Here is a 23,670-nt window from a genome sequence, read left to right as displayed (position 1 = left end):
GAGAGCATTACCCGATCCCGAAGCGTGAAGAATTGACCTGTGAGATGGCTCACGCCAAATTCTTTACCAAGCTGGACGCCTCCCGTGGCTTCTGGCAAATTCAGCTGGACGAGTCCAGTCGGAAGCTGTGCACTTTTAACACTCCATTCGGCAGGTATTGCTACAACCGCATGCCTTTTGGTATCATATCAGCTTCCGAAGTATTTCATCGCATAATGGAGCAAATGATGGAGGGCATCGAGGGGGTGCGAGTCTATGTGGACAATGTGATCATCTGGTCCACGATGCCCGAGGATCACATCGCTCACCTCAAACAGGCTTTCCAGAGGATTCATGAAAATGGCCTCCAGCTCAACAGGGCCAAATGCTCGTTTGGGCGGTCCGCTATCAAGTTTCTGGGTGACCACATTTCACAGCAAGGTGTGCAACCTGACGCCGACAAGGTGCTGGCAATCAATGCCATGAAGACACCAGAGGACAAAAAGGCGGTCCTCCGCTTCCTCGGGATGGTAAATCTTCTCGGAAAATTCATTCCCAAAATGGCATTCCACACCAGGCCCTCCGGCATCTCGTTAAAAAGTCGACAGTGTTCCAGTGGCTTCCTGCACATCAAGCAGAGTGGCTTGAGCTGAAGGCGAAGATCACCACAGCCCCAGTACTGGCGTTCTTTGACCCAACCAAGGATATCAAAATATCCACAGACGCAAGCCAGGACAGCTTTGGGGCGGTGCTCCTCCAGCGAGACAATTCCTCGTCCTGGGTTCCAGTGGCATATCATAGATTATCATCGAATTTACAGTGCAGACGGAGGCCATTCGGCCCAGCGAGTCTGCACCGACTCTTGGAAAGAGCACCCTACCCAAGGTCAACACCTCCACCCTATCCCCATAACCCAGTAACCCCACCCAACACTAAGGACCTCCAGGGCCATGACTCTGACCGAACATCAGTATGCCCAGATCGAAAAGGAGTGTCTGGGTCTCCTGACAGGAATAGGCAGGTTTCATGACTGCGTATAGGGTCTGCCGAAGTTCATGGTGGAAAAAGACCACAGGCCTTTAGTCCACATAATCCAGAAGGATTTAAATGACATGACACCTCGGTTGCAGCGAATTCTTCTTCGTCTCCGCCGATATGACTTTGACCTCGTCTATGCACCAGGCAAGGAGCTGATCGTCGCGGATGTCATATCCTGATCCATCACCACGCCGTGTGAACCGGGCGACTTCATTCGCCACATCGAGGCACAGGTGCAGTTGTGTGCCAGCAACCTCCCAGCCACTGATGAATGAGTTGTCCAGATACGCGAAGAAACTGCCAAAGATCCTCTACTGCAGCGCGTGATGCAACACCTCGCCCATGGCTAGCAAAAGGGGCAGTGCCCCCAGTTCTTCAACGTTAAGGACGAGTTAACAGTTGTCGAGGGGATCCTTCTTAAACTAGATAGAATCGTCATTCCCCAAAGAATCCAAGCCATTGTGCTCAGACAGATCAATGAGGGTCTGGAGGGGGTCTCTTCCGCCTCCGCCATAGTGGAGACCGTGGCGAAGGCGGAAGGAAACGAGTGCCCACACGGCACAGGCCCGCCCGCGGATCGGTGGGCCCCGATCGCGGGCCAGGCCACCGTGGGGGCACCCCCCGGGGCCAGATCATCCCGCCCCCCCCCCCAGGACCCCGGAGCCCGCCTGCGCCGCCTTGTCCCACCGGTAAGAGAGGTGGTTTGATCCTCGCCGGCGGGACAGGCATTCCAGCAGCGGGACTTCGGCCCATCGCGGGCCGGAGAATCGCCGGGGGGGGGGGGCCCGCCAACTGGTGCGGCGCGATTCCCGCCCCCGGCGAATATCCGGTGCCGGAGAATTCGGCAACCGGCGGGGGCGGGATTCACGCCAGCCCCCGGCGATTCTCCGACCCGGCGGGGGCGGGATTCACGCCAGCCCCCGGCGATTCTCCGACCCGGTTGGGGGGGGGGGGGTCGGAGAATCCCGCCCCAGGTCTTTAATCCAGCTCCCTGGTACACACTGCTCCCAATGCCCCATGCAAACTTCCCATTGGCCGGGGTTTGCACGCTCCCATGCGATTGGCCCCGAGCCGGTCACGTGAACCATGAAACCCGCAAAAGTGGCCATTCTACCACAAAAACAATCTCTTAACTGCTCTAATATCTTCTGATGTGACTTGGTGTTGAATTTAGTCTATCAAAGCTCCTGCAAAACCTCTTGGGATATCTTCCTGTGTTAGATGATCTATATAAATGCAAGTTGTTTTGCAGCCAAGGTTCTCCGTCCCATGCATCCTTCCCACTGGAAGTGTGGGACTGAATAATCTACTCGTATCCTGTCCTGTTCTGCCTGTACCTACTCCTCGCTGGAGATGTGCTGTCAGGGTGTGGCACACTTATCTGCCTTGCGTCATCCTCACTCACCCACTGTAGCTCGTCTGCAACAACTTGCCGATGTCCGTCATCCACCACACCTTGGGTTGGCCCCTCTATCCGCTGCCCTCCTCTTTGCCCTCTCAAAGAGATCTCAGCTCTGATCAAATGGCCAAAATTCTGACATCTCTCTGGATGTCACCTTTTAGCATTCTTCTCGCTCTTGCAACTTCAGCTACCTCCTCATTTGTCTTTCGGGCTGTACGTGGAATTTTTCACCCACATCTTAACACCCAGGTCCAAAGGCCTCTATTTACTTCCACAGATCTTTATGTGTTTTCCGTATCTGATGTGAAGCAAACTTGGAAATCTTTTGCTTCTTAACCAGGATCAGAATAAATAGGAGACAATGAAGATGTGACCAGGTTGGTAACTCTAAGCTTTGGAGTAAACCTGAATGGCATCAAGTTTTCCTGTCCATAAAATTCTGATTGGGGGGGGGGGAAGCAAACTAGCAATAAAAATGGATTGCTATTCTCACAATAAATAGATTAAACCATGTGTTAGTGGGTTCTGAGTCATGGCTTCAAGTACAGATATTGCAGGTGCTGGAAAATTGAAATTAAATCAGAAAATGTTCAAAACATTCAGTAGGTTAAACAGCATCTGTGGGGGGCAAATGGAATAAATGTTTCAGGTCAATGGTCTTTAATCAGAATTGAAGAAAATTACAAATAGTCTTTTGGTGGTACAGAACTTGAGTTTTGCTGAAAAAGAGGCATACTTGCACTCATCAGAACAGATAAAAGAATACCAAATTTTAAAGGGAGCACCAACTGATACCAATTGGCACCCACTCCTCATAGAGTATAAACTGTTGCTCTCTTTGAAGTTTGATATTCTTGCATCTGTCCTGATTGTGTAAGATGAACAGCTTCGACAGTATGTCCCTTTTGGCAGCACAGTAGCACAGTGGTTAGCACTGTTGCTTCACAGCACCCGGCTTGGGTCACTGTCTGTGGCGAGTCTGCGCGTTCTTCCCGTGTTTGCGTGGATTTCCTCCGGGGGCTCCGGTTTCCTCCCACAGTCCCGAAAGACGTGCTGTTAGGTGAATTGGACATTCTGAATTCTCCCTCCGTGTACTCAACCAGGTGCCGGAGTGTGGCGACTGGGGGCTTTTCACGGTAACTTCATTGCAGTGTTAATGTGAGCCCACTCGTGAGGTTTATTATTATTATTCAGAAATATTAACGATGGAAATGTTTAATCTCCTGCCATTGGGATTCTGTTTTTACGTCCGTACCGCACACCCACCCATGGATTTTCCGGTGGGTGGCTTCAATGGGAAATCCCATTGACACTAAGTAGGGAATTCCACCACTCGAGGAGGGCGTACTTGCCACTGAGAAACACATAGTTGGGGAAGGGAGAATCCTGCCCACTGTCTTTCAGATGAATTGTTAAACTACGGCCTCTGGTTGCCCTCAGGAGTGGGTGTAAAAAATACCAAAGCACTATTTTGAAGAAGAGCAGGAGAATTTTCTCCTCTTGGTCGGAGAATCTAGTCGTAGGGGCCACTGTTTAAAAATTGAGGGTCGCCCATTTGGGAAAGAATGAGGCGAAATGTTTTCTCTCAGAGGATCGTGAGTTTTGTTTTACTCTTTTCCTCAAAAGGCGGTGGAAGCAGAATCCTTGAATACCTTCAATGCGGAGCTAGATAGACTCTTGATAAACAGGGGGTCTCAGGGTTATTGGGGATAGGCGGGAGTGTGGGGTTGAGGTTACAATCAGATCAGCCCCGATCTTATTGAATGATGGAGCCGCCTCGAGGGGCCGAGTGGCCTGCTCCTGCTCCTAATTCTGGTGCATGGCATGGTTATATTAAAAGTGCATCAGGAAAACTGTGGCCCAAATGGGATGAAACACTTCGTGAAACAGTTGGAAATGGTCCTTTGCCAGTTAGCAGGTCAAAGGTTAGATAGGCTGCTCATAAACTGATTGGTGATGGAGGGATTTTCCCATTTTATTGCCACTTGATCTATTGCTGTTATGTATTCAGCAACTTCAGCAGACATAATCATTCCCGCAGAGTAGGTGCAGCAGCCAGGTATGAAACTGCACGCCTGGATCAGATTGGGAATATGTTGATCATGGCACGCTTAATTTTCCTACTGCCATTGATAGTCGAAGTGCAGTTTTTGAAAGCCACAACATTAAGGAAAAGGTAAGTTGACTTTAATTGCCTTTTCATTTGCTGTTTAATTGTCTCGCAATAATGTATCACCACAATAAAACAGAAAATTCTGGATAAACTCACACAGACCTTGGGTCGTACTGACACGAAACGTTAACCGTGTTTCTCGCTCCACAGCTGCTGCCAGACCTGCTGAGTTTATCCAGCATTTTCTGTTTTACTTTTAGACTGACAGCTTCCACAGTATTTTGCTTTTATATGCACCACTGCTCATGGCTGAGAAATGATACAGGGGGAGCAGTAAGCAGGTTGGAGAGAGAGTTTGGGATGGGGGGATAGAGGGGGGGGATTGAGTCCATACATCACAGCCAAATCTGATCCCATTGCCACCACATGTACACTCACAGTAAGAGGAGCTGGATAGTTGATCAGGACCAAGAATCCTTTCTGAATGTCCCCACCCTCATATAGGAATTGGTGCTCAAAAATGACAAGTCACACGGTCTGGTAGTGGTTGGGAATGTCTGTTCTCTGTCCCTTCTCCATCCTGGTGAGAAATTTCAATAGCTGGGCAGGAGGACCCTTCCTCCATCTCGCACAATCCATTGATGCTGACGTTGGAATTGATGCCCGTTCGCAACTCATTACTCCCACCAAACACAATTGTACAGCGTGTGCCAGGACCAAACCCTGGTGTAAATCCTCTTTCTGTACGGGAATACTCATAGAGATGAAGGAGCTCCGCTCCGAAAGCTAGTGATTCCAAATAAATCTGGTGTTGTAAGGCTTCTTACTGTGCCCACCCCAGTCCAACGCCAGCATCTCCACATCAATACTCATTGAGTAACACAAACAATCAGTACACCTTTATATCTCCATCTTTGCTTTGTTTTGGTGTCATTGCTGCCTCACAGCTCCAGAACCCGGGTTCAATTCCAGCCTTGGGTGACTGTGTGGACTTTACGCTTTCTCCCCGTGTCTGCGTGGGTTATCTCCGGGTGCTCCAGTTTCCTCCTATAATCCAAAGACGTGCAGATTAGGAGGATTGGACATGCTAAATTGTCTGCTAGTGTCCAAAGGTTATGTGGGGTTGCAGGGGAGTGGGCCTAGGTAGAGTGTTCTTTCAGAGGGTCAGTGCAGACCCGATGGACTGAATAGTCTCGTTCTGCACTGTAGAGATTCTACGATTCTTCATAATGCTGATGTTCTTCAATGAGTCGCAAATTTGCAGTCATTGTCTACTGCCAGTTGCATCATTCTTCCCCAGACTATCAAGGCATTAAAAGCATGCCAAAAACAGGAGCTGAGAGGTGAATCGTACTTCTAACTCCCGGATTGATCAACTGTTTTCATATTCCTTTCACACCTGGAATGGGTATTGATCACGGGGTCCTCCACTCACAGCCAGTTACAATGATGATTGATAGATTTTTAATCAAAATACAATTCTCAATGTCTAGAATTGGAAGGCACATTTAAGGGATGTTTCCTGATGTTCTTCATCACCTCACTGTTTCATAATTTATAGGATCAGTGGAATGTACAAGTGGAAAGTGAATTGATACCAATGAATGATGCGAATTGGGCAGGCCTTATTGAAGGAGAAGGGTCAAGAGCCAGACGCAGGTCTGACCATCCTAAAGACTTGATTCGAGACCTCCTTCCGAATAATGTTCAGACAAACTTTCCAAATGGAACAAAAGTTAAAAATCTTTAAATTATTAGAAGCAATCAGCAGCTGAATGCTTGCGTTACATGTGTTATGTGAGAGGACCTTTAAGAAATGGGTGTTTATAAATGGGGTGTGTATATAAATATCTGTAGTGAGAGTACCTTTAAGAAATGGGCGTTTATTACTGCAGTGATGTCAGACAGTGGAGCTGGGCTGTCTGTCAGCTTTTTACTTTCGTTTCAGGCTGTTTGCTGCAGGGTGTGTTTTAGTTTCGTTTTCAGAGCTGGATAGCTGCAGTCACAGCCTGAAGGTGCATTAGAGTCTCTGTAATCTAAAGACTGTAAATCGATCCTGGTGATTTAAAACTAATAACAGTAGTGACTTTAACCTGATGTGCTTCTGGTAAAAGGTGTTTTGCATGTATGGATCTTAAATGGAAAGCTTAAAGGATTACTTAGTGTTGTAATCTTTGGGGGTTGTATTTGAATTAATGGTCGCTAAGATGTTCACTGTATGTTTTAAAAAGGTTAACTTGAGTTCATAGATTAAACATTGTTTTGCTTTAAAAAATACTGGTCCATTTCTGCTGTCCCACACCTGTAGAGTGGGCCGTGTGCCGCCCATACCACAATCTAGTAAAAGTTGTGGGTCAGGTGAACTCCATGATACACTTTGGGGTTCTCTAAACCCTGGCTCATAACACATGAATGGTTTTGTTCAAATCTTTCAGAACCGTACACTTAAAGTCAGGTCAATCGAATACCAACATTCGACTTTGTAAATTCTAGACTTTAGTTTGTAAAACATTATGTAGATTATTAGTGTAAGGATCATCATCTGTGCTAATAGTACAGGTGCACCCTAGAATGAGAACTACCATAAAGGTTCTCCAAAACCTAAATGTATTGTGTCCATTGGACAGATTTGTTTCAGAAAATAAAATTTGGGAAATCTGATTAATTTGAGCCATGTGTATGGTGAGTGGAGTGTGTATTGGGAAGAAGAGGTGACATATGACCTGTGGTTCCCAACGCTCTTCCCTACTGGGGGTTTTCCTCATGTAATGAGCACCCCGAAAGGACGGGAACCTCATTTACATATATTTTAATGAATCTGCATATAATTGACAGGCCTACTTGACCCTGAATATTCAAATCTCGGCAGTGTGAAGTCACGTTGGCGACATTTGCAACAACTTTATGAAGACAGTAAACAGTTGAGGAGATCCCACCAAGGTTCCAAGATAGGTACAGCCCCTGGAGGGAGGGGGCCATGCCCAGGCAGTGCCTTGTCACTGCCCCCAGCACTGCCAGGTTGTGCCAACCTGACAATGTCAACCTGTGCTGAGCTGTGCTGGGCCAGTGCTGGGGCAGGGCCTCTGGAGAGCCCAACTAGGGGGATGTTCTCATTATCTGTGGTGTGAGCGGAGAGCGCCAAGGCCTTTGAAGCGAGGAACTTGGGAGTGATTGGTGGATCTGGCAATGAGGCGGAGGAACCTGGCATTGATGGAGGGGATGTAGCCATGTGCGGTGGAGCACTAGCGATACAGCCATGGTGGTTGTGAGGTGGAGGTGGGGGGGGGGAAGGGCCCTTGATAATTGTGCCGTGGCCGGGGTTGTTGGGCGAGCCCCTGATAATTGTGGGATAGGGGGGAGAAGCCCCGATACCTGTGTGGCTGGGGGGGGGAGGGAGGGGCGCTGCTGGGGGGTGGGGGGGTGGTGAAGTGTGACCTCAGTTCTGTTCAGGGCACCCTTTAAAGTTGGCACCCGATCTCTATGGAGCTGGTATTGCTGGCCATATCAGGCCCCACCCTGCAGAAACCACGTCGTCTTTTGTTTTAGTTAGAGTGGCTCAAGATCTAGCCTGAAAACTCGACAGAGCGTGTGCAGAGATACGCTCCACTGTTCAATCAGAGCCTGGCATCTGAAAAACCAAGGGGGAAATTCCACCCAAAGACTGCTTCTTGAGGAAGAGAGTTCCAAAAACTCAGGAGAAATAATTTTTTCTCATCTCTGTCTTAAATGAGTGACTCCTTATTTTTAAAAAATGACCCCTAGTTCAAAATTCTCTGACACAAGGAAACATCCTGGGCAGGATTCTCTCAGCCCACGCCGTACTGGAGAATCGCTGGGCCGGGCGCAAATCGCGCAACGCCCCCCGACACCGGAGAACGCAGAATCGGCGCCATTGGTGCCAGTGCGGTGCCGGCCGGGGTACGCTCTACACTTTCTGTACCTGCTCAATAGTCCTTTTATGATTCATGCACTGAGACATCTGGATCCTGATGACTAGAAGAGTAAGAAGCGAACAGGATGAACCTTAACCTTTTGATCATGTGGCAGTTCTTGTGCCTGCTGTCGCAAGATTCCAGGTTCCGGTGCAAATCCAGGGATTGAGTGCAAAAACCAAGGCTGACTATCCAGCGGAGCGCTGAGGGAGTGCTGTACCGTTGGAGGTGACATCTTTCAGATTAGGATTAAAACTGAGGTCCCATCGTTAATAGCCGGTACGGGGCCGATGGTGTGGGATTGATTATCAGATTGATTATTGTGGGATCGACCCAGCTTGCAACGCCTCGCGAGATTCAACACAATCACCTTTCAGCAAATCTGCATATTAGAGCGAGGCAGTAAGACTTACTCTAATGTGCAGATCCCTAACGTACCTGAGGCTTTGGGATTCAATCCCTTCACCTCGGGGATCTCGGGCGAGCGCCGTTTGGTACGGGGATGAGACGGAACGGCACTTGTGGGGGTCGCCAACGGGACCGCAGCTGCATTCCCTTCAGGCAGGGTGGTATCTTGGCACTACTGTTCCCACCTGGGTACCCTGGCTGTGCCACCTGGGTGCACTACCAAGGTGCCCAGGTGGCACTGCCAGCTGCCAGGGGCATTGCCAGGGTGCCATGTTGGCACTGCCAAGGTGCCAGGCTGGCATTTCTGCACACGCGTGATCAGGCTGGGGTTACCCGATGTGGGTGCTGGGTGCCAGGGAACCCTCCCATGTTGTGTTTGGGCGCGGGGAGGTGGGGATTTGTTTTTCTGGGCCTCGGAGATCGGGATCCCAATCTCTCGCTACAACGGGGAGTTCCAGCGAGCAGAGCTCACCGCTGTAATAAATGGGGCTATGTGCGGCCTTTGCCCCTTATGCTACATGAGTAGCGTTGAATAGCCACATGTTTGTCGGCACTGCGAGTACCAGGAAACACGCGGCTAAACGCGCTCGCTCGAGGACTTTGTTCCCTTTTGGGAAGACCACACCCACAGTTTTCTGACTCTGAGACAAGAGTGTTAATGAACCACAACTGAAAAAAAGGCCAGGTTGCATAGACAAGGTTCGTATTTCCTTGAATATAGAAGATTAAGAGGAGATTGAATTGAGGTGTTTAAGATTTTATTGTTCTGGATTAGACACCCTAATTTCTGGAACAATCCATTTCGGTACGAGTAATTCTTTATTTAAAGCAGCCACGGTTTGAGATTCAAGACACTTGCTCATTTAAAGTCTGCTCCCTAAAGCCCTTTTTCTAATAGGAACTGGTTTCTCTAATAGCACTGGTTTCTCTAATAGGGGCTGGTTTTCTAATAGGGGCTGGTTTAGCACAGTGACTTGTAATGCAGAACAAGAACCGCAGCGCGGGTTCAATTCCTGTACCAGCCTCCCCGAACAGGCGCCGGAATGTGGCGACTAGGGGCTTTTCACGGTAACTTCATTGAAGCCTACTTGTGACAATAAATGATTATAATTTTTATTCTCTGATGCTCTTTTCCTTAACTTAACTGGAACCTGCTTATGTCCCCTGTCTTTGTCCCTTACCTGGGACACTCTTTTGGGCCTGAAGAATTTTGGGACTTGCAGTTCCTGCCCTTTGTTCCTGACAAGGGTGTCATGAAAGGTCAGAACGATAAAGCAATTTGCATATCTATCTTACACTCTATCATTCATGATTACTATAATGTACATGCGAAATGACAGGGAAACTGTTACAGCACAGCACGTTGCACAATATGTGGCAGATACGACCAAGACAGATTCCACGGATTTCTCAACACTTACCTAGGTGTCAATAAACACTGTAAGTCAACCAATCTCTGTCTCTCTCCTGAGGGTTTCCAGCCGTTTCCTTTGAAGATCTTTCCTTGGAATTCTCTCCAAACGTCGCTCTATCCCGAATGGCCTTAACGATGGCCCACTTCATAGGATTTCAATTTGGTCCTCAAAGACTCCGGTCCCCTGGATTCCTGAGTCTGCGTTCCAGCACCAACTCACAAGCACGACCTCAGATATTTATTTCGCCGAGCAGAAAACCATTGCTCCAAAGGAGAACCTTTACCCCAATGGCCCGCAGCATGGGACACCTACCTACCCTCTTCTGCCTCCTTTGATTGCCAGGGCTTCTGCTGAGCCCTCCCCAATTAAGGTCTACCAACCGTAGCTCTGATTCTGCTTCGAGCCTTCTTCTCTCCTCCTCTTTCTTCTTAGCCAGGACCTCTCCCCATCCCCGTCTGAGACTCTTTCTGATTATGGTGCTCTGCTCCCAGTCACACGATACAGATTTTGGCGCCGTATCTATTTATTCTCATCATGCAAGCACCCCAAAAACTCCAGAATGCTGTGCAGCACATGCGTAGCCTGCCCCTGGCCTGGGCAAGTGCGTGCCGGGAGCTGTAGTTCCCAGCCTCGTGCCAATGAGGTACGTGGGGGTAATGTCGGTAAGCACCTCTTCACACGAAGGGCAATGGAAATTTGGAATTCTCTTCTCCAAAAAGCTGCTGAAGCTCGTGCTCAATCGACAATTTCAAAACTGGAATTGATCACATTTGTGTGAGATGAGACAAGGGACCAAGGTTGGTCAATGAGATTGAGATACAGGTCAACCATGACGTAATTGAAAAGCTGAACACGCTTGACGTGTGGGATGACATCCTTCTGCTCCTATATTCCTAGTACACAGACAATTAAGTGGTGCAAGTTCATTCATTTACTGACCAGATCAGAACATTGAATTGTGATCAACTCAATCCATCAATCCTATTGCAAGTTCTTCCACAAATGTCAGAATAATGCACACAAACTTACTGAAGCATTCAAAATGATATCAGGACAACAAATTTATCTTGGGGAGGAATCGTCTATGGTGGGGGGGGGGGTGGGTGGGGGTTGGCGTTGCTGAACTTGCAAAACTAGTATTGAGCAGCCAACACTGCAATGGTGAGGAAATAGGCGTTGGAGGAGCGGTCGATGTGGGTGCGGATGGAGGCGGCCTTGTATAAAGGGGCCACTTTGAGTGTATTATTGCTGGGACCCTTTCTGTTCTCGCCAGCCTGGTACTCCACAAGCCCGGTGGTGGTATCAGCATTGATGGTGTGGACCTATTGCTGGCTGCATTTTAGAACAGGAAGGCATGTCCCTGCGGGCTCCAATTTGCGACCATAGATTTGCCCCAGCAGGGTTGAATGTGGGGTTCCGGGGGGTGGCAGCAGGTGGGGATAGAATATTTTCGGGATTTATTTGTTGGAGGGAAGTTTGCCGACTTGGAGGAGCTGGAGGGGATGTACCAGTGGCTGAAGGGGAATGGTTTCAGGTATCTGAAAGTGAGGGACTTTATGAGGAAGGAGGTGCCTTCGTTTCCAGCGTCCCCCCCCCCCACCCCCCAACGCAGCAGAACAAACTCCTGTCCGAGGAGGAAATAGGGGAGGGCAAGGTCTCGGACATATAATAATTAATAAACTTTATTGTCACAAGGAGGCTTAAATTAACACTGCAATGAAGTTACTGTGAAAATCCCCGAGTCGCCACATTCCGGCGCCTGTTTGGGTACACAGAGGGAGAATTCAGAATGTCCAATTCACCTAGCAGCACGTCTTTGGGGACATGTGGGAGGAACCCGGAGCACCCGGAGGAAACCCACGCAGACCCGGGGAGAACGTGCAGACTCCAAACAGACAGTGGCCCAAGCCGGGAATCGAACCTGGGACCCTGGCGCTGTGAAGCAACAGTGCTAACCACTGTGCTACCGTGCCGCCCATTTATGGGGAGCAGTTGAAGAGAGAGAGTGTTCCGGTGGAGGAGGTCAGGTATACGTGGGAGGGTGGGACTTTGGGGGCTGGAGTATGGAGTGAATCTTTACAGAGGGTTAATGTGTCTTCATTTTGTGCAAGATGTATTCTCATTCAGTTCACAGTGGTACACAGGGGCCACGTGACAGTGTCCAGGGTGAGTCGGTTATTGGACGGGGCGGGGGGGGGGGGTTCGTTTTCTAATTGGGCCGGGGGTTTGGATTAAAAGTTAAAATATGAGGGGTAGGCACTGGTGGGTAGGGGGGTGGAATGGATAGAGTGGGGGGGGTGGAGATTTCGGAGGGTGTTTGCTGTTGCCGCAGTTGTCTTCTGTTTTTCGTCTTTGTTATCTATATATTCAAAATGCCTGCAATAAAATATTTTTTTTTTTAAAAAGAAAAACAAATTTGGCTCCAGTTCAGATGGTTAAGACCAAGATTGGCTGAGCCAATACCAAACATGGCAGAAAATCAGCTTCGGAGCTTCTTTTTGATTGCTCCCCAGTGGCCCTAGCTGGAAGCGAGGCAGTGTGGGTAATGATTGAGGGCAAGGCAGAGTTCAACAATTTTGCCATCCACAGTTTATATTTTGAGGCGTAATTTTAACCAAGGTCCCCAAGCGGATAAGGGATTGAATTAGGCAGGATGTCGGATTTGCACCCTGCTCAATACTGCTTTCCACACAAGCGAGTGAAATTGGGTGCAGCATAAAACTAGAATCACACCTGATGTCATCAGTTTCCCAAAGGGGGGGTCTCTTGGTTGAAGAATGGCAACTTGCTCATGGTAACCGGAAAGAGATTAAGGTGACAAGTGGTATATTGCAAAAATGTATCAGTGTCTTAAAGAAAGGAAGAATAGAAATCTGGTGACAAAAATGAAGGCAGCCACAGGGCTTAAGTTTATTAGGGCCAATTAAGACCTTGGGCTCGATTCTCCGATTTTGAGGCTCTGTCCGGAGGAAGTGTCTGGTTTTACGCCAAAAAAATCAGCGAGGCCCGAGCACCGATCCTCCGACCGGTGAGGGGCAAGCAGCTGCGCGACATAAAACACACGGCCTTCCCGATATAAACGGCTGGAGAATTGCCAGGTCCGTGGCCGCGCGTGTGCCCGGCGACGACCTGCAGCGGTCGCACCGTACAACTTGGAGCCGGCCGCGCGGGACCCGACCTGCCAGAGAGTGCCTCCCTGGAAACCCCCTCGTCACTCCCAGGCCACCTCCCTCCTGTCTCTCCAGCGCTCGACGAAGCTCCCCCAGGCCAGCAGCACGGCTCCCACCCGACTGTGGTGGCGCTGGACACAGTCCGCAACCGTCATGCCGGGTTCACGAAAATTGAGAGCACACATGTCCCGCGCCATCAGGAACTCTGCCCATCGGGGGCGGAGCATCGGGGGAGGGCCTTCAGGAGGACATCCTGAGGCCGTCCCAACGGTGTGTGGAGTACTCCTCGATGATGCTGTTTTTGAGGAGACGGAGCGTCCAAAAACAGGCGCCGTCCCCGATTCGGTCGTAAACAGCGATTCTCCGCCCGATCGCTGATTACAATATCGGGGTCGGGCAACAGAGAATCGCGCCCCATATCTTATTGAGAACTCCAATGTTGCCCACTATGGAACTATTTAGAATTGCAGTGTTACTAGGAGGTTTTGTTCGTCTTTGTCCAATAATTAGATAAGTTGTTCTGTTCCATGCTATGAATCATTTCTTATTATTCAGTGTTCATTCACCTCGCAATATCTTTACATACATTTTCAATATCTACCTTGTACTCTAATATTCAGGGTAAGCTTGAGGTACATGTGAATTAACAGGCGAACTATGGTCAGAGACACCGCACTCTAAAGTAAATGAAAGATACGGCCAAAGCAGATTCCACGAGGACGTCTGGCACATTATCAGAGATTATCACAGAATTTACAGTGCAGAAGGAGGCCATTCGGCCCATCGAGTCTGCACCGGCTCTTGGAAAGAGCAACCTACCCAAGGTCCACACGTCCACCCTATCCCCATAACCCAGTAACCCCACCCAACACTAAGGGCAATTTTGGACACTAAGGGCAATTTATCACGGCCAATCCACCTAACCTGCACATCTTTGGACTGTGGGAGGAAACCGGAGCACCCGGAGGAAACCCACGCAGACACGGGGAGGACGTGCAGACTCCGCACAGACAGTGACCCAAGCCGGAATCGAACCTGAGACCCTGAAGCTGTGAAGCAATTGTGCTATTCACAATGCTACCATGCTGGCTTACGAGCCAACCAGTCTAACAATAATTTTACCTTATGCCAGTTTCCAATTTCCAGATTTGGAGAACGTGCCTCGGAATTCTCTTCAAACGTTGTTCCCACCGGTTGGCTGTAAGAATGGCCCACCTCGCAGGGTTTCAAGCTTGCCTTCTGAGATTCCTTTCCCCTGGATCCCCAAGTACACACAGGCATCGCATTCAAAACACAATTTCTGATCTTCAGCCAGTTAATGGACGAGTGGTGATTTCTAATGATTTGTCCTTCCAGATTTCTTCAGTTATACGTGGGATATGGGTGTGACTGGCCAGGACAGCGTTTGTTGTCCATTCCTCATTGCAGTTGAACTGAGTGACTTGCTTCACCATTTCAGAGGCAATCAAGAGTGAACTGCATTGGGCGGGATCGGTGACGAGAGCAGAATATTACATAATGTCCAAATTGCATTTCCTTCTGACGTAAAAGCATGATGTGATTGTCTACCCGCCCCCCCCCCCCTCCCGCCCCCCAATTAGTGATCTAATGGGTTCTCAAGGTTTAATATCAGGAACATACATTTACATCTCAATTTCAGACCTCTCCATCTGAATCATCCCATGCCTCAAGAAAGTCCATTCACATCGAAGTGAGGTAAAACTGGTGCGAATCACGACCGGTCTCACAATTTTGTCATCTCCCAAGGTGTACAGAGCAGACCTCCCTGCCAGTCTCAGGTAAGGGCTCGGGGTGGGGGGCGGGGGGGGGATCAGGCCCAGTCACTTCCCATGGCACATGTAAACCACATTACTGGTGTGATTGATCCATTATTGGGGGTCCTGGACTCACATGTAGGCAAGACCAGGTAAGGATGGCATATTTCCTTCCCGAAAGGGCATTGGTGAACGAGATGGCTTTTTACAAGGATCAACAATAGTTTCATAGTCACCATTACTGAGTTTAACTTTTTGTTGCACATTTATTAATTGAATCATCAGCTGTCAAGGCAGAATTTGAATCCTAGCATGACTTGGACATCTAGATTACTAACCCAGTGACATAATTCCCAACCCTTCAGTTTTTGTGACACAATTTCCTATTATTAACCCCAAACAAACTTGAGATAGGATGAATGAAAAAAAGGTTAGTTTACTGCACACATTCAAAACACGAAATGTTGCCTCCAGGCCCAGAGAGCAAACAGACGGATACAGAAAAGAAGGCTTTAGAGGACAGAGACCACTGTAAAACTAAATTGTAATAAGTCCACGGAGGCAGAAGTCCGTCACCAGCATTCCTTTTATTTACAAACCCAACAGCTGAACAAGCATGGCCATTCAGTCTGCTGTCTACACCGGGAGTGCAGAGGACCTGGCACTCCCTCTGATATACACAGAAAGGGGTTCCCTGATTGGCCCACTAATCAGGGAACTCATATTCTAATTGGCCAATCTCAAAGGCCTGGCCAAGTCATTACACCCCTCCCCTCCAAAGTCCGAGGAGCCCCCATGGCCCCCGTGACTCACAGGTCTCCTGTTTCGTTTTTGCGCCGGGTCCGGCTCCTCCACTTCGGACTCCAACGTGGGGGCGGGGGGGGGGGGGGGGGGGGGGGGTGGACAACGGTGAGGCGCCCGTCTTTCCCGATGTGAGCACCTGAGGGGCGCTCCACCCCTTTCCTCCGGCGGCAGGGGTACAGCTGCGGCATCATCCACGGTGTCCATACCCGAGTCCGATGTCCTCACCAGCGGTGTCGGAGGGGGGGGGGGGAATAGTTTGTCGGGGAGGACTCTCCACGGTCCTTGGTATGCTGGTCTGAGTCAGCCCCAGAGGAGGATCGAATCTGAGGCCCGCACCTGGTCCAGGTGTTTCTTTACTACATGTTTTCCCACACGTATCTCATACGACACAGGTCCTGTCCCGGCCTTGACTGTTCCTGCTACCCGTGTGGGGCCATTCGCATAATTTCTGACCCATAAATTTTCACCCGTGTTGAGCTGCCTTTCTCGGCGAGTGTTGTCGTGGGCCCTGCATTGGGCCGCTTGGTGTCGCTCTATTCTGCCACCTAAATTCGGGAATAATAGACTCAGCCGGGTTCAGAGTCATCTGCCCATGAGTAGCTCCGCCGGTGCTATTCCCGTTGTGGCATGTGGGGTTGTTCTGTAGTCAAATAGCCAGCGCGACAGTTTGGTGTCCAATGATGCTGCTGACTGTTTCTTCAACCCGACTTTTAAAGTCTGGACGTCTCTCTCCACCAAACCATTCGATGCCGGGTGGTACGGTGCCGTCCTTGTGTGCCGAATGCCATTCGACTTCATAAATTTTGTGAAGTCCTGGCTGGTGAAAACCGATCCATTATCCCAAACTAACACCTCCGGGATACCATGAATTGCGAACGAGGTGCGGAGTTTTCCAATGGTAGTTGTTGAATTTGCAGAGCTCATTTTGTAGACGGCCAGCCCATTTGGAATGGGCGTCTACTATTATAAAAAACATTGAACCCAGAAACGGGTCGGCATGAAGTCGCGACCATGGTCTACCCGGCCATTCCCATGGGTGCAGCGGGGCTGCCGGTGGCATCTTCTGCCCTTGTTGGCATTCTTGGCACCGACCTACCAATGCCGCCATGTCTGTGTTCAGACCCGGCCACCAGACATAGCTTCTGGCCAGCATCTTCATTTGTGAGACTCCAGGGTGCCCATGATGTGGTTCAGCCAGTATGGCTCGACGGCCTTGACTTGGAGCAATTACTCGAGCCCCCCACAGCAGGATCTGTCTACCACGGTGATCTGCTCTCTTCTGCTCCAGTAAGGGTGGAATTCCGCCTGGACCGGTCTTTCCATCTCCCCAGTTAGCACCATGTGTTTTATTTTTGATAAAACCGGGTCCCTTTGGGTCTATAAACAAATGTTTGGTGCGGCCACTGGAAGGGTGTCCAGGAAATGTAACGCCACCGTTTCCTCTATTCTGGGTACTAATGGTGGGGCGTCCGGTAACGGCAGCCTGCTTAGTGCATCGGTGTTTGCCACCCGGGTTCCTGCCGATGCTCCAGTTGATACTGGTACGCCGCCAGTAGCAGGGCCCAGCGTTGGATCCGGGCCGAAGCTGTTGGTGGTGTTGCTTTGTCTTCTTTCAACAAAGCCAGCAATGGCTTGTGGTCCGTAATTATAGTGAATTTCTGCCCGCACAAGTACTGGTGAAATTCTTCACCGCGAAGATCACAGCCAGTCCTTCCTTTTCGATTTGGGCGTACTTCCGTTCCGCTGCTGCCAGTGTCCTGGAAGCAAACGCTATAGGTCGTTCCTGTCCGTTTTGCCCTCTGTGTGCCAAAACTGCACCAACGCCATATGGAGACGCGTCGCAGGTGAGCACCAATTCTTTCCTGGGGCCGTAGTGTGCCAAGCCGTTCACTGAGGAAAGCTGTTCTTTTATCTTCTTGAAAGCCCTGTCTTGGCGGGCGGACCACTCACAGGCTTGCCCCTTTTTTAGTAATTGGTGTAGGGGGTCCAAGGTGGAAACTCTGTTCTGTATGAACTTTCCATAATATGTCATCAGTCCTAAAAAAGACCTTAACTCCTGGATTGTGGTGGGAGCCGGGGCATCTTTAATCGCCCTCACCCGATCCTCCAAAGGGTGTAGCCCTGATTTGTCAACCTTGTCCCCCAGATAGGTTACTTGAGGTGCTAGGAAAACACATTTCTCCCTCTTTAGGCGAACGCCTACTGCTGAAAACCTCCCAAGGACTTCCTCCAGGATTTGCAGGTGTTCTGCCTTTGTTTTTCCTGTAATGAGGACGTCGTCCAGGTAAATGGCGACTTGTGGTAGCCCTTGCAATATATTCTCCATTGTCCTCTGGAATATCGCACACGCTGACGATACCCCGAAGGGTCATCTTGTATACTGAAAAAGGCCCTTCAGGGTGTTTATAGTTGAGAATTTTTGGGATTCTTCGTCCAGCTTCTGCTGTAGGTATGCGTGGCTCATACTCAGCTTTGAGAATAGGAGTCCTTCAGCCAGCTTTGCAGACAAATCCTCAATCCGGGGAATTGGGTATTTGTCCAGTTAATCGTTTGTTTGAAATCTCCACAAAGGCGGACCGAGCCGTCCGACTTAAGGACAGGCACCACGGGTGCCGCCCACTCTGCAAACTGGATGGGTTTTATTATTCCCTCACGCTCTAAACATTTTATTTCCATCTCGACTTTCTGCCTTAATGCGAAGGGTACTCGTCGGGCCTTGTAGAATTTTGGGACTGCCTCTGGATCTACATGCAAGGTCGCCTTTGCTCCCTTTATTGTTCCGAGCCCTTCTCGGAAAACCTCTGGGTATTTGCATAGGAGTTCGCTCAGGTGGCCATTTTCCAGGTGGAAAATGTTTACCCAATCCAGCTGGATCTCTTTTGGCCAGTTTCGTCCCAATAAGCTTGGCCCCACACCTTTCACTACCATTAAAGGCAGCCTAACCAGTTGCTCTGCATAAGCCACATTTACATGCGTTGTGCCCAACACTCTTAGTGGTTCCCCTGTGTATGTCCTGAAATTTGCCAAGGTCCTGGTTGGGAATAAAGGTTGGAGTCCAGTGCGAATTTTCCCTATCACGGATACAGCTGCTCCAGTGTTGACTTCCATCAGTGTGGGACGCCCATTCAACCTTATGGATAATTTAATGGGTTTTGATTTCACCATCCTCACACAATTTAGTTGTTCCTCGTCTGAGGTAGGTGGGGCTTTTAGGGTATGCATTCTCCTGTACCCCGGCCTACGTGACCTTCTCCAAGATGATGGTTCTGGGCTTCTATTTCTCCTTTCTGGCTCCGATCTCTGGCAACAACTACAATATTTTGCTGGGTGTAAGGCTGCAGGGGCTGCCATCTGTCTGGACCTAATTTTCCCTCGCTTGGGAGGGCTGCTGTGAGTGGGCCTGGTTAACTTAGTATCAGAGTCGTTCCTGAGGGTGGCAATGCAGTTCCCTATCCTCCAACGGTAGTTCCTTAACTCAGTTTCACTGAGTTTCTACCTCCATCGGAGTACCCTGTAACTCATGCACTCCGCTTGCCGCTTTTTCTAAGGACAAAGCCAGCTGCAATGCTTGTTTGCAGTCCAGCTCAGCCTCTGCTAAGAGGCTTTTCTGTATTTGTAAATTATTTATTCCACATACCAAATGGTCTCGGAGCATCTCATTTAACTTCAGGCCAAATTTGCAAGCCTCTGCTAATCGCCTTAATCTTGTTAAAAAGTTTGTAACTAACTCTCTAGTGTCTCAGAATGCTGAGTAAAACTGGTACCTTCGTAGGATCAGAGGTGGCTTAGGGTCATAGTACTCTTTTACTAAGTCCGTCAATTCCTGGAAAGATTTTGTGTCCGGTGCCTCTGGATAAGTGAGACTGCGCATAAAGGCAAAGGCTGCTGGCCCGCACGCGATCAGCAGAAGGACCTGTTGCTTTTCATCTGGAATTATGTTGTTTGCTCCCAAGAAGTACTTCATCCGCTCTTCATATTGGGCCCAGTCTTCCATTGCAGGGTCAAAAGAGTCCAACTTTCTGAATAAAGGCATTTTGCCTGTCAGTGGCTGACCCTCAGTATGCAGCAGCTGCTGACGAACAGGTTTCTTCGGGTCGTTCTGTTTTCCTCGTCGCCACTGTAATAAGTCCACGGAGGCAGAAGTCCCGTCACCAGAATTCCGTTTATTTACAAACCCAACAGCTGAACAACCATGAGCATTCTGTCTGCTGTCTACACCAGGACTGCAGAGGATCTGACACTCTCTGCTATATACACAGAAAAGGGTTCCCTGATTGGGCCACTAATCAGGGAACTCATATTCTAATTGGCCAATCTCAAAGGCCTGGCCGAAGTCATTACATAAATATTGACACACATGAGACCCAAGGTCCAGAACCAATGTCCAATGAGGTATTTATTAATGGAAGTTGGTAGATTGAAATCCGATTCTGGATAATTCAATTTTCCCGTGGTGTTGACTTCATACAATGAGATAGACATACAGAGATGAATCAGTCTTGTGAGCAATGGTACAGAATTTGTAGAAAAAACTGTGTCGATGAGGGCCAGGTAGCCCCCACAGTTGAGATCCTGGACTGTGAGGTTGCTAGTTAGATAGAAAACAACAGACTGATCTTTTCAGTTGAGCGAGGCAATATGACTTGTTCTACAAGACAGAGGTCCATGTTACATGGCTCCCATCTCTCCGCCATCTTTGACAAAAAAGATGTGTATCCATCATCTGCATTCCAATGATGTTAAATGTCTTAGCCGTCAAAATTGAAAGAAAGGTTGTGAGGTCTTTGTCTTAGTAGACAATCCATCGCCTTCTGGGCCAGCCTGGTTTATTAAATGCAAATGGCCTTTGTGTAGCTCTCTTTGAAATTGGGCTGTCGGCGACAGGGGGGGTTAGTGGCTCCTCAGAGATAACGAGCTGTGAGAATTCCTAAAACTACCAAATGGCTTCTTTCTTCAGGGGTCACAGACATAGATCCTGACATTTTTAAGGTCTTTCCTCAGTTTTAAAACTTTAGAAACAGCAATGAGCGTATCCATATATATTTTATAAAAATATAGTGTGAGGTCGCAGTTCCTCATGGACTGTTTCTTTCATATTTAGTTTTAATTATTATTTGTTGAAAGTGCTCCAACGTTTTAATTCATTGATATATACTCATTTTTTTAAAACATGCAGTGAGGAGCATCCATCACATACACAAAGGAGTTTAAACATCTGGATTCCCGATGCAGGTATGTTCTTTTTGTACAGCTGAAGGATACTCCGATCCATGAATTAAAGCTGAAAATTTGGGAAATGCACGGCAGCCTTACCACCATCTAAAAGAGCAAGATGGGTAAATGTTTTGGGTGTGTTGCTTACTGATCTACAGTATTATTCTAGAATGCTCTCTTTCTGTTTTCATGTGCACCAAATCTAAAAGGGGATACATGGCAAACGATCACAATTGTTTTCTATTTGAATTTTACTACAAGGGAAGATGTGTACCAAAGTCAGAAGTCACTAATTCCAGTAACATGTTTGGAGATTTTAAATGTTAAAATGAAAACACTTATTAAGAAAAGAACACTTAGACACACATGATTACATTTACAGAGTTAAAATTATTCTTACAGAGCATTTTCTTAAAAGATTCTGATTTGGTTAGACTCATAAATAAACAGCCATTTAGGCAACAGTCCATAGAGATATTTTATCTATAAAATAACATTACTGTAATGCACAACCCACTGCTGCTCTCGGGGTGTTATTTGATAGAGTCTCTGGGCGGGATTCTCCTCCAATCGGCGGGGTGGGCCGTACCGGCGGCAAGGAGTGACGCGGGCCGCCCGGAAGGTGCGGAATCCTCTGCACTTCCGGGGGCTAGGCCAGCGCTGGAGTGGTTGGCGCTGCGCCAACCGGCGGCGAAGGGCCTCCGCCGGCCGGCGCGAGTTGCCACATGCGCAGGAGCACCAGCATGTTCTGCCGCATGCGCAGAACCGCTGCAGTGTTTCCTGCGCATGTGCAGAAGGTTTCTTCTCTGCGCCGGCCATAGTGGAGCTTTACAGAGGCCGGCGCGGAGGGAAAGAGTGCCCTCACGGCACAGGCCCGCCAGCAGATCGGTGGGCCCCGATTGTGTGGCAGGCCATCGTGGGGGACCCCCCCCTCCGGGGCTGGATCCTCCCACGCCCCCCCGAGGACTCCGCAGGCCGCCCTCCAAGCAAGGTCCCGCCAGTACGGACCTGGCCTAATCCACGCCAGCGAGTCAGGCTGAAAACGGGCGGCCGCTCGGCCCATTGGGGCCCGGAGGGGGGGGGGGCGCTGCCAACAGGTCCCCGACCGGCGCGGCGCAATCCCCGCCCCTGTCCAAAAAACGGCGCCGGAGAATTCGGCAGTCGGCATCGGAGCGGCGGGGTGGGATTCACACCGTCCCCCCCCCCCCCCGCCCCCCCCTGGTGATTCTCCAACCTGGTGGGGGGGTCGGAAAATCCCACCCTCTCTCTTTCTCTCCCTCTCCCACTTGCCATTGAAATTGAAGACTTTAAACCAAAGCCCTGCTTTCTGGAACAACCAGACGCTTCCTGAGGTCACTGAAAGCTGCTCAATTTACTTGTTCACAACTCTGTCCCAGCACAGAGCACTCTTTTCAGGATATCTTACATGGCTACATCGAGCCCAGCTTTCAACCTCTCTATAAGTATGTTTTTCTCTTTCATCTTTCCCATTGAAATTTACCTCTCCCGGGATATAAAAAAAATCTTTTCTGTTCTCCTTATGGCCACAACTTCCAGGTGAAATAAAATTTAGTAACATTGCCTTATTTATTCATGACCATTTCTAAGCTGCAAAGTCCTTCTTAGCTCCCTTTGAAATTCAACAACTAAAGATTTGAATCTTCAGTTATCTCCTAATGCAAATTTCTACCCAAGTTGTGTCTCTCTGTAGAACATCCGACTCAGCCATATTCACTTCAAATGTTTGCTTTTCTCACATGACCCTTTTGATGTCCTCAACTGTGCAGACACTTCATCCCTAACTTAACTAAATTTGCCGTACACACTTGCAGACATGCACACACGCCCCACAATCCTGCTTTACATAATACCACAGTAGACCCCAGAAACATTTTGAAAAACAATTTTCTTCACAAAAGTGCCAAGTAGACAATGTTTGTCAGCCTCCTCCTGAGGTTTATACTATCATAGGTGCCAGTATCCAGTTAATTCAGTTCACTCTATCTGATAAGTGGCTGCATGCCCTGGACATACAGGTGCTCCCTGACCAGTGTTTTCAGGACTTTTTCTGTTTTGGTTTCAGATTACCAGCACTGCAGTTTTTTTTTTGCTATTTGTATATATCTCAATAAATTGCGGTCCTCCATTTGATTCACTCCGATTGTGATCCACCAGGCTCTAGATATGATTGTAAAATAAAAATTGCTTATTTTAATATCTTTGTTCTAGACTACATCACAAGATGTGACTTCAATAACAACTCAAAGCCATTTTGTGACTGGATCCAGACTTGTGAAGGTGACAATGGAAACTGGATAAGAAACAAGCACGCTACGCCAACACTGGGAACTGGCCCTGATGGAGACTACCCAAATGGAGGTGAGATCCCTCAATACTGAGATCTTGAGTTAGACCCTAAA

At 48.8% G+C, this 23,670-nt stretch overlaps 1 protein-coding gene across 6 annotated transcripts in view; it reads left to right on the top strand.

Annotated features, from left to right (window-relative positions):
- The first annotated feature begins 4,505 nt into the window (after positions 1–4,505).
- The window catches only part of LOC140389529 (IgGFc-binding protein-like), a 266,128-nt gene continuing 246,963 nt past the window's right edge, over positions 4,506–23,670 (top strand). For all 6 annotated transcript variants that reach the window (XR_011934415.1, XM_072473722.1, XM_072473723.1 and 3 more), the window contains exons 1-3: positions 4,506–4,595; positions 21,213–21,268; positions 23,480–23,629. Coding sequence is in view for 5 of the 6 variants with exons in the window: in XM_072473722.1 (XP_072329823.1) it covers positions 4,513–4,595; positions 21,213–21,268; positions 23,480–23,629 (289 nt within the window). In the remaining variant the exon portion in view is untranslated. The remainder of the gene's footprint in view (positions 4,596–21,212; positions 21,269–23,479; positions 23,630–23,670) is intronic.

Source organism: Scyliorhinus torazame, chromosome 14 (assembly GCF_047496885.1).
Source record: "Scyliorhinus torazame isolate Kashiwa2021f chromosome 14, sScyTor2.1, whole genome shotgun sequence".
Classification (NCBI taxonomy): Eukaryota; Metazoa; Chordata; class Chondrichthyes; order Carcharhiniformes; family Scyliorhinidae; genus Scyliorhinus; species Scyliorhinus torazame.
This window is presented reverse-complemented; position numbering and strand designations above follow the sequence as displayed.